The following is a 15476-nucleotide window of genomic DNA, read 5'->3' as shown; positions in this document are numbered from 1 at the left end:
GCAGATAAAGCAGAGGCCAGAGGCATCACTCCAGTTGAAGCATGAGAAAGAGTAATATCCCAGTTTGTTAGATAAAACAAATAAGCAAAGCTTTGTATCTAAGACAAAGACCAGACAAATGCACTTACGATATACGAATTCGAACAAAATATTATATTGAAAGCGCACCATCAATTGTTTTCTTTTTTATCAACAGCGCAACAAAATAACGCTGGAAATACTTCGTAAACGCACCGTGGAAAGCATGAAAAGCCCACAGAATTTTCTTTTCCAATCTTACAGACTTAGGACTGTCTACTAATAACCACAGATAAAATAATATAAAATTTTAGTTCCCGATAACATTAGACTCGTTAGAGTATAGGGTTACCCAGTAGGCACAGTTAAACACTGTGTGCTTTAAAATCTTACAAGTCATGTGGTCACACACGTCTGCGGTTTCAGTTTACAGCAAGTTTATTCGACTGACCTTCTTTAGAAATTGTAATAGGCTGATATTTTTTTCTGTCGTACTCCTCCTGCCATTTACGAATATAATACGAATTTCATTTGCTGCCTACTTCTGAACTGCTTACTGCTGTCACATAGAGATTTTAAAAATTTGCAGCCTGAAATTTTATTAGTATTACTCCAACAAGGCCAGTGGAGTCATGCAGCCCGGAGCCGTGGCGCTACTGCTGCTGCGTTCGTAATACCGCATCGCGATAGTTCACATTACGCCCGCGGCTCCACTCGCCTCGATCGAGTATTACATCAGTGACTATGTGGATTGATGGTTAGAAGTATAAACTTTCTTCTTGAGATGCTTGTGGAACCATTCGGCTCGCAGTGTGTAAACCCGTATAAGCCTAAAGTAGGTACAGGAGGAAATGGACTACTTTCCGACACGTGGGTTACAATCCGCGACGTGTTGGTTTGAAGAATATGCAGTAGTCGAAAAAATTGCTAACTCTGCTGTCCATTTGCGGTAAAACGCTGATCAGGTCCACAAAAGCACAAAGTTTTGTGCACTACCCAATAGTGGTAAGTTTTGTTGCGCTTTCATTGCTGCATAAAAATCTACCGGGTGTGTGTGCTTTCAATGCGCAGCCTTTTCTTCTTCTACTTCTTCTTCTTCTTCTTCTTCTTCTTCTTCTTCTTCTTCTTCTTATTATTATTATTTTTATTGTCATTCATTCATTCATTCATTCATTCATTCATTCATTCATTCATTCATTCATTCATTCATTCATTCATTCATTCATTCATTCATTCAGTATTCTGCCAAAGGGCAGGGCTTTCACTGCAAACCCAGCTTCCTCTAATCTTTTCTATTTTCTGCCTTCCTCTTTGTCTCCGCATATGATCTATGTATCATAATATCGTCTCTCAGCTCATATCTTCTACACCGAACTCTTCTCCCGTTCAACATTCCTTCCAGTGCATCCTTCAGTAGGCAGATTCTTCTCAGCTAGTGATTTATTATTATTATTATTATTATTATTATTATTATTATTATTATTATTATTATAGATCGTGCGAGACAACAATTTAGTGATATTTGTTACTGATAGCGTTTCAGATGTTTGATATTCGACAGTAGGTCAACTCTAAAACTGAAAACAAAGAAAAAAACTGGGAACTGAACACTGTTTATTTATTTTTTTTCGCACATTACTGATGTAGCCTATTCTGCGCTTCATTGGTTAGTCTTACTTAAGAAACAGGTAAGGAATTCATAGATTTAAATAAATTATTGTTCTTGGATATTCAGTACATTACAATGGTTCTTCATCATGACCTCATGTGGATAGAAGCCCAAGACCACGGCTTCTGTACATCCTATAATTTGTAGCCTACTCACTCTTGTTGTGCATCACCAACATTATTAGTGCTGTGTTTTTTTTTATCAGTTTTCACTTAAGTCTCTCGTAAGGGCTGTTCATTGCTGTTTATTTTGCTGGAGGAGCAAAGAGTGCATTCTTTTCTTCAACGAATTTCAATTCGAATTTTCTTCTTTTCGATAAGATTCGTTTCCTTACGATCGGAGAGAAAAGGTTGACATTCATTTCTTCAATGTTGGGCGGCTCTGTGAAATGGCTGACGACCATGCCAACGACGATCATGACGATGAAGCCGATAATCGTGTAGTACAGAAAGGAGATGCGATACAGGAAGAAAGCCTCCTCTTTGGGCGCTTGAGTCCTGAAAAAAATTAAAATATGTGTACAAATGATAAATGTATGAGTAACATAATTATTCACGAAAACTTACAACTCGATTGTGACTAACTACAGTGATACCGATGAGATGATGATTATGATAATGTTGATGATTTAATGGCGATGATGATGAAGACAAAATAGAGGAAGAGGAAGAGGAAGAGGAAGAGGAAGAGGAAGAGGAAGAGGAAGAGGAAGAGGAGGACCGCAAAATAAAGTAAATAAAGATATACTAATATCCAGGTCCAGGATTTCTACGTAAATGATTTTTTATTTTTTCATTACCTACAGTTGAAATTTTGGTATATATTTACGAATTAGGATATTTTCAGTGATTAAAACGTATTTTATTTCCCATATTTGTCCATATTTCTGAGTATGTCTGACGCGTTTCCAATTCCTGCGGGCTAAATAAGGAAATGAATTATCACCTTTACTTTTTAACTTTACTCAAGAATATGTTATTAGGAAATTCCAGGAAAACAGGGAGGATTTGGAATTGAACTGGTTACATCAGCCGCTTGTTTATGCGGATGTCGTGAATATCTTAGGAGAAAATCCATAAGCTAATAGGGAAAACACGAACATTTTACTTGAAGCAAGTAATGAGATAGGTCTGGAAGTGACTCCCGGAAAGACAAAGCATCTTAATATGTCTCGTGACTAGAATATAGTAAGAAATGAAAATATAAAATTTTGAAATTTATTCTTTGAAGAGGTGGAAAAATTCAAATATCTTGGAGCTATAGTGACAAATATAAATGACACTCTAAAGGAAATTAAATGCAGAATACGAGTAAATATGTGAAATGCCTGCTAATATTCAGTTGAGAAACTTTTGTCATCTAGTCTCCTTTAACCCCTTTAGTCCCGAATTTATGTTTTAAAAATTGAAAAAAAAAAACTGATCACATAATCATTCTGGGGATCCAAAAATCCCAAATCAAGTCTTCAGAGGAAATCAAAATTTGGGAGCAATTTTGACCCCTGGGGCCCCAAAATTTAAAATTTAATTTTTAATTCAGGTATAGAAATGTTTCGAAAATAATATTTTCAATTTCTATCACATTGAATTTTTCAAAATATTTAAAAGTATCGAAGACATTCCAAAAAAGAAAAAAAAAAACAATGTACAGTATAATGTACATCAGGCCTGAAGGGGTTAAAAAAACTCAAAGTTAGAGTTTATAAAACACCTGTATTACTGGTTCTTCTATATGGTTGCAAAACTTAAACTCTCACTTTGACAGAGGAACAGAAGCTAGGGGTGTTTGAGAATAAAGTGCTTGTGAAAATATTTGAGGCTAAGGTGGAGGAAGTTGCAGTAGAATGAAGAAAGTTACACAACTCAGAGCTGCACGAATTGTATTCTTCACCTGACATAATTAGGAATATTAAATCCAGACGTTTGAGATGGGCAGGGCATGTAGCACGTATGGGTGAATTCAAAAATGTGTATAGAGTGTTATTTTGGAGAACTGTGAGAAAAAGATCTTGACTTTTGGGTGGCCGAGAAGGAGATGGGAGGATAATATGAAAATGAATTTGAGGGAGTTGTTATGTGATGCTAATGACTGGATCAATCTTGCTCACTATAGGAACAAATGGCGGGCTCACGTGAGTACACATTTTTGTTGCATACAATATGAGCTATTCGCTCTGAAAATATGCAGGATTATTTCATTTTCACCCTGATATATAAATTTCACAGACCGAATATGACTATGCAAGAAATGGAAGAGAATTTCCGTTAGTCATGTTTTGGAGAGAACCTTTAAAGTGACGGGTGTGTCTAAAATTGCGGAATGGAGTTACACGAAAGAAAACGAATTGGGCAAACAGCTTAAAAGCCATTCCAAAAACGTATTCGCGACTCTCCTGTTACATACAACATTGGATACCTTATTTTAATCAGAAAGCTTCAAGGCGTATAGTACTGGCTTTATTATACAGAAAGCTTTACACGTAAGTTAGACGTTATTTTGCTGGCAGCTCGAAAAATACGAACCATTACAAATCAAAATTTCACGTTCTTCATTGTGGAAAGTACTAAAAGCTACTGGGTCCCAGTACAACAGAACCGAGGACAATAAGACATTATTTAATGGTATGTGGCGACATTTTTGCCCTTCGCAACAAATTTTTAAGAACAATGAGGAAAAATGATGTAAATAGGAAGATCTATAATATTCTTATATGCAATCTGTTTTAGTGTAGTTCTGTATTTTGCGTTCTTCAGTTGAATTTGATTTTGTTAACTTAGTTCTGAGACGTCCTATACAGTAGCCCCGCCTCGAAGTGGTGGTGGTCAGACTGTTTGAAATTTCAGCGGGAAGAGTCTCTCTATATGAAAAACAAATTATAAATAACATGTGCCGATATCGTTCACTGGATCTAACCTTTATATGTTCACCCTATCCAAATGGCTAAAACAGGGATGCAAACCTGTGCTACAATTGTAGCACACGTCGTAAGTCGGAAACGTAACTCATTCCTTCCCTTCTACCCTCGCGTCATTGTAGGGTAGGGGAGAAGAAATATGTATTCAGTGTGCTTGCCAAACGCCAGAGAAACATCATTAAAGGGTCCGGCCTTGTGGACGGGGGAACAAACTCTTTCCCCATGCTTTCATCCCTCTCTTCCCCTGTTCTGCAAGCCTGAACGAACTCAATAAGAATGACTCGAGTTTCTGTACTCACGTTAGAATTTCCGGTATTGTGTCGTTAAATCCGCAAGCTGCTGCTGATGTAGGCAATTGCGGGTAGACTAAAGTGCGTTCGGCGAGTGCCTTCTGGGTTCCGAACACAATCCATCCCATTGTAACAAGTGCCACGATGCTTCCTATCAGAGCTCCCTGTAAGAAAATAATTAATTTAATTTGACATTTTGAATAAACATTTAACTGTGATATGTCACACCTTTGCTAAAAAACAATTTAAGCAGCAATAAAGACAGATTTATGTAAGTTCGTAGCAAACGAATTCTAGACTGTATCAATATATCTCATTGTAACTCGCTTAAAAAAAAGCTTCCTTCATATAATGCGTGTATTGAAATGTTGAAAGCTTAATGAATCAGGAGAGATCACGTAGAATTTGTGGTACATAGAGGCTATTTTGTTTTGGCTAGATTTTCTCGGAGTGCTGCCGTTTACTATGATATTACTGTACCTCTGATTGTACGCTAAATGCCTAATTTTCTACAGGGATAAACTGAAGTGAGTTATGTATTTTCAAGTTCCATATAAAATAAGAGCGTTTTGAACGGGTTTCTTGGTGCTTAAAATATGTATTTTGCCCATTATGACATATTTTAAGGTTTTATAGCTTAAAATGTGTATCTCTATTTTGTTAATATAATATTATGTTATTAATTTTTGTGCAGTAATGAAAAATAAAGTTGCGAATATAATAAATTGTGTTTGGTTGAAAGAACTTGTGATATTTTGGTGGTGGATATTAAGAAAATTTTGGAACGTGACTGGTTTCTTGTTCATAAAAGAGGAGTGTTCCTTGGAAAGATTTTCCACTTCTGTTTGGAAGAAGCAAAGTTTGGCAACGGAAAATTTATGTCAAATAATTATTGTAGTTTGAGAAAGTTGAAACACATATAGGTACATAAAATCGCATTTTTAGTGGCTTGAAATTATATTTAAAATTGTATTTTTATGTGCTTAAAACGGAATTTATAGTACCCATGTTTAAAAATTTAGAGCCTATTTTAGGTGGGTTGGTTTTTAAGGACATACATTTCTCAGGTCTAGACATTACTTCACCAGTTATCGACTACTGACAGCGACTCTTTCAATTAGTTCCTACTCAGGAAACCTTCTTAATGTCTTTCCTACTATGAACATTCTTGGAAGTAAACAACCATCAAAATAGATTGTAGTGGGACCTATGCTTGAATATTCTAGTAAATAGCCATATCAAATAATACAAATATGTCTCAAAATTAAGGTGGTATGCACTACTTTCGCTAGTAAAACTTAGTAAATTTAAAAATATAATTATCTACATTTCCTGAATTAATTTCATGCTGTAATTTGGTATTGTAATTACTCAGTACTTCTAGATTAATAAAAAACTTCCAGAATTTAAGAATAGTATTGTTAAGGATGATTATTTTTTGGAATAGTGGGGTTCTATTTATGTAGGAGGATTTGGTTTCCCTTATGTGTTGTACAGTTTTTAATATTTTTAATTCTTTCCTCACTATTTCATTCATAGTGAGAGTGTTAGAGAATCCTGCTCTTATCACGTGATCATAGAAATAAGATCATTTTTTAATTTTTTTCATGAATTTAAAATTGAATTCTTTATATAAAGAACTATTAATTAAAATGCTTGAAATGATAAAACAGTGATGAAGACAGGAATTTATAACACACATATCATGAATATAATAGGGAAGAAAGCTTTAAACTAATTCACATGTGTACAAGATATCAGGAAAAACCAATTTTCCTTGCACAAATTGAACCCATAATTAAAAATATAATTATTCTTAACAATAAAATACATATTTTTTTATTATACAAATTATTTACTACTCTAGAATTGTTATCTAATTTCTCTTCAAAATTCCAGTAGGAAATTATTTTTATGATATGTAGAAGTTAAATTTTGAATTCTGCTATATTTTTGTAGCTTCAGTGTAAAATGTGAAACGTAATTTCTTTCGTTTTTTCAGGAGTGACCATTAAAATTTCGAAGACTGTATAAAGCACAATAATCATGATTCATTACAATTAGCTAGAGAGGAAAATTGTAGAGATATGCATGCTATCTTTCCCTCATCAACATCTACAACATGTCCCAAAATCTCATTTTTGATAAAAAATTGTCATAATTACCTTGCATCTACAGATTTATACTAGCGAAAATTGTATTATACCGCCACATAATCTACGGAACGGCACTTACTTTAGCGTTTCCTCTTGGGTAAAACATTCCGAAAGTGAATAAACCAAATACGGAGCCAGATGCAACTCCGTGCATGCTCATAGACAGCTGAAAAACAATAATATTGGATATTAGGCCTACATATTTGACTCTATTTTTAAGTTGGATGCATCCATAAGTGAGAGTTGTTTGTTGTTTAGTCAATAGGCCTAAGACAAGTCTGAATCTCCCAAGTGATACCGACAAGAATACTATTCATAAGGCAACTAAGCCAGAAAATAATGAAGTAGAATGGCCAGTTCTTTTCCTCTCCATTGCATATCGCCTACTCACCAGTACTAGTTACAACACTAATCAGACAAATTAATTAATTAAACAAAATTACATATAACATTGTTTTAAATATGTATATTTAATAAATAATAATAATAATAATAATAATAATAATAATAATAAATTTAGCCTGCTAGATCCTGTAAGGGCAAGGACCTTCTGATTGTCAGGACTTGGCTCAGTAGACTTCACTCGTTAGGTGAGCTGGTCCTAAGGAGTGGTATACAGTATTCAATACTATACTACAATTTTTTTTTTTTTTTGCTCAAACAACACTTATTTCTTGTTTTCTTGTTACTTTATAATGTGTTTTTCCATTCACGTTTAATATACCAGTCTAGGAGTTTAGTCATATTCTCCATCACTTTTCTCTAAATATGTAATTAGTGAATTCTTTCGCAAACTTTCCTATACACTTCGTACAAATATGCATATTTAATTGTGCTCCATATTCCCAAACAAGTGACCACCTTCAGGTGTTCCACATTCATTACTGCGTAAAATACTTTTAATAACTCCACCCATAACATAGTGATAGAATTATTATTATTATTATTATTATTATTATTATTATTATTATTGTTATTATTTATTGGGTTATTTTACGACGCTTTATGAACATCTAGGTTATTTAGCGTCTGAATGATATGAAGGTGATAATGCCGGTGAAATGAGTCCGGGGTCCAGCACCGAAAGTTACCCAGCATTTTCTCGTATTGGGTTGAGGGAAAACCCCGGAAAAAACCTCAACCAGGTAACTTTCCCCGACCGGGATTCGAACCCGGGCCACCTGGTTTCGCAGGCAGACGCGCTGACAATGATAGAATGTTCGTAAAATGTATTATCTGCCATAGACAATTGTAGAATGGTATTAAATATGCATATTTAAAACAATTTTATATGTAATTTTGTTAATTAATTACATTCACCTTCTAATTAGACAGCTTTCTTAAAAAGTTATTTAAAGGTTTTAAATTTTAAATTTGTAAAATTGGTTAAACTCTTGTATTATGTAATATTGATTTTATTTACCATATATAGATATCTACACAATTGTCTGAAGATGCCCACAATTAGGGGCGAAAACGTTCACGTATAATTGAAATGTGTTAAGAAAAAATAATTTTGTTGACATTTTAATAAATAAGTCAAAGACATAATTACATCATTACATGACTCATTGGAACACAAACAAAAATGAATTTAAAATTAAAATTTAATATAGTAAGTACAATTCTATGAAATCATAAGGATGTATTTTGTTGACATTTTAATAAATAAGTCAAAGACATAATTACATCATTACATGACTCATTGGAACACACACAAAAATGAATTTAAAATTAAAATTTAATATAGTAAGTACAATTCTATGAAATCATAGGGATGTAATTGATGTTTCGTTATTTGAAGTGTTGTATCAGTGAAGAAGTGTGTTGTGTCAGTGAAGTGTGTTAGTATCAGTGAAGTTTTATAGTTTATAATGATAATGCAAAGTAATTGAACAGTGAAATGTTTTCTGAAGTATTAGTGAAATCAGGTTAGTGTCAGCAAAATCAGAATAGTGTCAGTGAAATGTGTCTTAGTTCTAGTGCAGTGCGTGAGTTGAGAACGTAATGAGTATAGTGCTGAAAGACACTTGTGCATGTATAAACATAACATATATATATACTTGTGTGTTTAAGTTCGAGCTTAGGGTTAAGGTAAAATTAAATTATGTAGATTACTGGACTGTACCCGAGCACGAGCATATGCTCATTTCGGGTAACTATTCATATGTATTCATTTAAAATGTAAATTTTGAATACGTTAAAAAATTACGTTTGTGAATACGTTTAAATGTTATTTTAAGTGATCGTGCTTCATTTAATTTAGGATTCTTCTTGTTAATATTATTGTACTATTACTATTATTACTTATTGTAATAATAATAATAATAATAATAATAATAATAATAATATACATACCTGAAGGACTCCTCCGACCTGGTCCACAAGGAAGACTGTACCGACACAGATGGCGCCTATTATCACAACCAATAGTTTAATTATATTACTGGCAGTTTTGTCGGAAATTTTGACATTTAAGCAAGGTCGAACGAAGTCCTCAAACAGGGTCGCTCCCAAAGAATTCAAACCCGTAGACATGGTGCTGCAAACAAAATGTAGGTACTGTCACACGTCGCTGATTTTGCAGTGTTGCTGTACTAAATATTGCCAAATCCCGCACTGGGACTCGTGGACAACAGTGCAACTAGAAAAATAAAGACTACTGAACAGCTGTTCTCACATTTTTCATGCTGCTCGCTTTTTTGTTTGAAATTTCTCAAAGATTAACCCTCTGAAATTAATGACGTTACTTACGGTTCACTCTGTATTTATCACAGTTCACAAATTTTCTCACACGAATGTACGTACAGTATGTAGGGCAAAGTTGCCTAATTCCGTGATACTTCCAATTCCGTGATACGTTTTTTCCACCGAATGTCACGGGATTGGATATCTTGCTAGGAAATTAACAGATGTCTAAAAAATAAGTGAAAAATTGCACTGTTTCGAGAAAGATGTCTGGCAAAGCTTTGACTGACATTCAATTTTAAAAAAGTATCACGGGATTAGGGATATCACGGAATTAGGCAAACTTACCCTATATCCGTTAATGACCTCATATTGAACTGAAGGAGCTGAAATATATGAGCCGTTCAGAGCAAAAGTGTGTAAGTCAAAATTGGGTGATGAGGTTTAAAGTAAAATTTCTCTAAAATATAGCGCAAAGTAGCAATTAATATGCCATTCTTGCCATTCACTGACTACGAATAGTTGAAATAAATTGAATATTAATTGTTACGTTGCAATGTATTTTACAGAATGTTTACTTTAACCCTCATTATCCATTCTTGACTTACACCACTTCTGCTCTGAACAGTTCATATGTAAATTTATCATGACAATGATGATTGACTGATTAAGTGCTGGTCGTTATGGTGGTACGAAAGAAAGGAGAAAGAGAAGAAGTATGTTCTTTTCTTATAATTTTCAAAAGCCACAAGACAAGAACTGGGTCTTGACTTTAGCGTCTCTACCTGAGTGCAGCGCTGAAGATGCCAGCCACGAAGAGTCCTGGAAGACCAGGAATTGAAGAAGCGATGTCCATGACGTAATATACAATTAACTGATCAGAGCGAGATATCACCTGCAACAAACATTCCACTTTATCCGCTTTTATATTATTATACTAGCTGAAAGCACCCGGCGTGGCCCGGGTTGTCTTTTTTTTTTTTAAACTTTTCGGAAATATCAGAAACTAAACTATAGACAACCAAAACGAATTGTCTTTACTAAGATTTCCACGTCCATAAAGTTGAAATCTTTACATAGTATCATTTACATGAATTAATTAACTTCTTAGCCAAATGCCGGAAATGATTAACTCAATTTAAAACAACTGTAGGTCAGGCAGCGAAAGAAAACATTTTATCACGTGCCATACGTTCAAATGTTTTTTTTTAATTTGTATGTATATATGTGTGTGTTTATTTATTTATTGTGGCGTAGTTAAGGCCGTCAGACCTTCTCTTCTACATCACCAGAAATACAAATAAAATAGAAAAATCGAACTATAAATAAAATAAAACCAAAAGAAAATATATACAGGTTACAGCCACACAAACTTCAAATGAGTTAGCATTGCTTTGATTTTCATTCTCCATTCTTCTGGTGCTACAGTCCATGAAGGATCTTGGCCTCTCTTACAGCTCTCGCCCAATCTTTCTTGTCTGCTGCACATCTGCAGCATTGCCTTGAAGTTCAGCACAACAAAAACACACTCCTCGGTCCCTATACGCCCACTTAACGTTAACTCAATGTTCTACATATCTTATATTTTATCTCTGCCGGTCAGTGACTGTCAAATTTGAAATGGCTTATCTTAGTCGTGAGAGTCAGCGTGTTAAAAATCATTACAACCTTTCTGCCGTCTCCTTTCCTCCTCACCGCAAATGTGACGTTGCACAGAAGCAGAGATAAGTAATTATAAGATCTGTACATTGATCTATGCTGTGCTGACATGCATTTCACGTAGGCTAACTTCAATGAACAGGGAATTCCCTTGTTACCAGTCTGAACCCGTGGGTGCCATCGTGAGCCAAAATTTCTTTCTGTATCGGTCGTACCGAATAATGAATATATACATATATAGTTTAATTTATATTGGAAGATTTTTTTACCCCTTGATCGCTGTACGCCCGCTTATATAATACCCAGTTTTTTTTTTAATTATGACTCGAGAAATTGTATGTCACAAATTCAGAACATATTAATTATATTATTTTATACACATAATACATATACAATATAAACTCACAATAAGTCATTTTTTAACATACGTAAAGACTAATATGCTGTGAGGTATGCCAGTATTTTAGAAATTAAGAGATTGTTCTTTCCACAACGCATAACATACTACATTGGCAAAGTGATTATACTGATAGAAATTCGCAGTAATAAATTTTTGGACATGAATAACAATAGCCTACGTATATTTTAGAATTAATACAGTGTTATTTTCAGTGGGCTTACGTACAGTCACATATTACAATAGCAACATGACAAAAGTATCATTGAAGTGCTTTTTTTGTGTAATTTTTTTTTCACACCTTTGTATAAAATATAGTTGAGAATGTGAAAAACACGCAGTTTTTTAGTTAATGTTTGCAACTTTGAGCGAATATCCTTGAGCTCCATTCTAATAGATGAACATTACAAATGCTAGTCGCACTGAAATTGCAGTTGCTTAAAATCGAAAGGCATTTTAGTGGATATCATAGGAATACATGGGATAAAAACATCTTCTTTCGTTTTGAGAGTTAATATTGTCACTTCTATTACGTTTTTCATGAGTTTTTTTCTCATTAATTCTCAATCCATTGCATAATTTTGGTGGGTCAATTTTTTTCGCAATAATACTATTGGTGATTCAAAATTAAGTATTCAGTTATGTGATACCAATCCTTATGGTTTCAAAAAATTCAGTTGGATAAACACAACCTGCTCACTATGTACAACTGCATCGAGAAATTCAAAATACGGTCCTGGACTGTGTAAATATACCTATTGTATTAATTGTCTTCTAGATTTTAGCCTTCATGATGTATCAACAATGTAATTTAATTTCGTGCTATAATTTCCATGACCTCGTGAAAGTCGATGTTGAATACAACAGACAATAATAAAGAACAATAATTGACTGTAGAAGATTTTTCATTTTAATATGACACATGAAAATTTAATCTATCTATTAATATACTGTATGTAATTTGATCTGGTAATGGAAATTACGGGAAAACGGCTGAACGGATTTTAATGGATGACCCGTCATTTTGAAGCTTGAGATCCATGGATTTTCAGAAAATTAGTAACTTTCAGTGAAGCGTTAGTTTTCCTACATAATATTCCTATTTTCCAAAATCCATCTTTCGTGAGTTTTGACAATTAAATGCATTTCAGAATAAAACAAAATACACACTACAATAAACAATAGGCTATTTCACGAAGGCCATGGCCTGCAGGATTGCTGACATAGAGCTCAAATTCACTTGGTTATTAAAAATTAACTTACTAAAAATAATTTATAGATTTGATTCTGTGGTGTGTAATTTTCTGAGTACAGCTGTGTATTGCATATTAAAATCTACAAAACTTGAAGTGGTTTGATGACATTATTATCATTAGAAATGAAATATTATTATACTTAATGCCATGATGTGACTATTTTTCATTAATATACATATTAATGCTATATTGATATGAAAGTGAAACGTTTGGGGTTATGTAAGTAGATGTAGAGTATTTCGTAAATTAGATCTTCATTTCTATAATTTACTGAGTGGCGGCTATATTATATATATATATATACATATAAAACTTACGTAAGATAATAGGCCTAATATTGTTATTAAAATGAAATATTTTTATAGTTATTAATCAAGTGGGGTTGGGTCTTTTTCATATACTTAATGGAAATGTGGTGTAGATATTTATATACGTCATTCTCTTCAGTTTTGGCTCGAGAGGGCGCAAAAATTACAGTTCCTAAGGAAAAACCAAAAGGTATTACTTACTGATAAAATAAGAGGCCTACAAAATTTTGTAGTCTCCCGGTCATTTCATCAAGATCTCTTAGCACGATAAAATGATTTTATCCTCTACATTTCAAGCTCTACATGCAGCAGCTATACCAAGATGCTATGACTATTGTTCTAAAGTATAGGAAACCTGACTTTTTTTAACTTCCACCTACAATCCACAATATCTGAAATAGTTATTGCTTTCCTCCCACATTAAAAACCTAGGGTGATATTCATAGACATTTCGCAGCACGCGCTACGAGCGTAGTAAGTTAGCCCCGGCTATCCACTGGTTACTAGTACAGAATTCAAATCATATCCTATCGCTAACACTGGTTTATGAATACCAAAAACGCTGATCATGCACCGGAAGCCCGCGTTAAAAATGTCTATGAATACGGCCCCTACTGATCTTCTTGACATTGTTACTTGCGTTTTCGCGTTGAAACTCAAAAACTGAAGATGGATAGGTCCAAGAAAAAGTATTTGGCATAAAAAAACATTCAAAGGGATGTTTCATTATTATGGAAGCAAATAACTTTCAAAATATCTGGTATTCTTCACTGAAAATAAGTGTGCAAAATTTTTATTTGAACGTCTAATGAACTTAGTTTGCAACATTTGCTGCATAAGCCACTAGTTTATTTATATTTTTATACTTTAATTAATTTAACGTCCATTTGCACAATTTTATTGTGGCCTGTGCTTTTCTCCTGGTTGTGAAGGTTAAATGTGCAAACTTTGGGACATATCGGTCAAAGCGTGTATATTTGTATAGAGAACATACACACATACATACATACATACATACCCACATTCACTTTTAAGACGAGAGAAAATGTAGGATGATAGGTATAGAATTACTGGCAACCGCCGTTGGAATTATGCAAGCCACTGTTGGGACGTTAATTGTTTTAATTGGTTGTTTTACGTCGCTCTATCAACTACTAGGTTAATTAGCGTCGATGGAATTTGTGATTGCGACTTGGCAATTGACGAAATGAGGCCGAGGATTCGCCACAGATTACCTGACATTCGTATTACGATTGAGGAAAACCTCGGAGAAACAATCAGGTAATCAGCCCAAGCGAGAATCCGGATCAACAAGCAAACGCGCTACCGCCTGAACCACGCCGATGGCTTCTGGGAGGTTAAAGATCACTATTGAACAATGTGAAGTCACATCATTTTGTGCTTTCCTTTCATCGAAAATGATAGCATATCGTGCGACTACTAGGAAAGGGATTTACCAAGCTATTTATGACATTCAGAAGAAAGCAAAACGAAACTTCTTTGAAATGCCAACTTACTATGGACAACAACGTTTTCATTCATCTGCACCTTCATTTGATGTCTTCTTCCCAAATGGGTTATTCTAGACAACCTACTCAACCAATTACTCCCTCAACGTCCTATGGTTCAGCTCCCGAACCACCACAACGTCCTCCGCCTCAAGAGTCTTCTTAAGTCGACCTTTGAATGACAAAACCTCCAATTCCATTCTTACTACACTACACTCTGTCACTTCCGAATTTGAATCAAACTCTCTTGGCTCTCTTCAACATCATCCAACCAAAACTCAGTCCTCAGAATGTTCATCACATAAGCTACTACGATAGTCAAAACCAGCACGTTTAATATCGTCTGCTTTTTTCCCTATTATTATTTTTAATGAATTGAATAACAATTTTTGTAATATTTGTTGTATATATTTTGCATGTCTATGTTTTATTTTAAAATAATTTTCTTTCGCTGATTTAAAATACTTCTTTTGACTGTACACTTAAATTAAAAATATAATTTGGCAAATCAAATTTTGATTACTCGAAAAAAAGAAAATGTTTGTAGTTTTATTGTGCGTGTTTCTTTATTAACATGCGACTTCGAAATATTATTGATTTTTCTTGGTGTGAT

General features: G+C 34.0%; 1 protein-coding gene across 1 annotated transcript in view; it reads right to left on the bottom strand.

Annotated features, from left to right (window-relative positions):
- Window positions 1–1892: 1892 nt before the first annotated feature.
- LOC138712073 (sodium-coupled monocarboxylate transporter 2-like) overlaps window positions 1893–15476 on the bottom strand; it is a 41451-nt gene continuing 27867 nt past the window's right edge. Inside the window, exons 9-13 of the mRNA XM_069843461.1 lie at window positions 10521–10630; window positions 9406–9589; window positions 7127–7213; window positions 4901–5055; window positions 1893–2184 (exon numbers count right to left, since the gene is read on the bottom strand). Coding sequence (XP_069699562.1) covers window positions 1932–2184; window positions 4901–5055; window positions 7127–7213; window positions 9406–9589; window positions 10521–10630 — 789 coding nt within the window. The 3' untranslated portion in view covers window positions 1893–1931. The remainder of the gene's footprint in view (window positions 2185–4900; window positions 5056–7126; window positions 7214–9405; window positions 9590–10520; window positions 10631–15476) is intronic.

This window comes from Periplaneta americana, chromosome 13 (assembly GCF_040183065.1).
Source record: "Periplaneta americana isolate PAMFEO1 chromosome 13, P.americana_PAMFEO1_priV1, whole genome shotgun sequence".
Classification (NCBI taxonomy): Eukaryota; Metazoa; Arthropoda; class Insecta; order Blattodea; family Blattidae; genus Periplaneta; species Periplaneta americana.
Note: the sequence above shows the minus strand (reverse complement) of the source record. Positions and strands in the feature narration are given on the sequence as shown.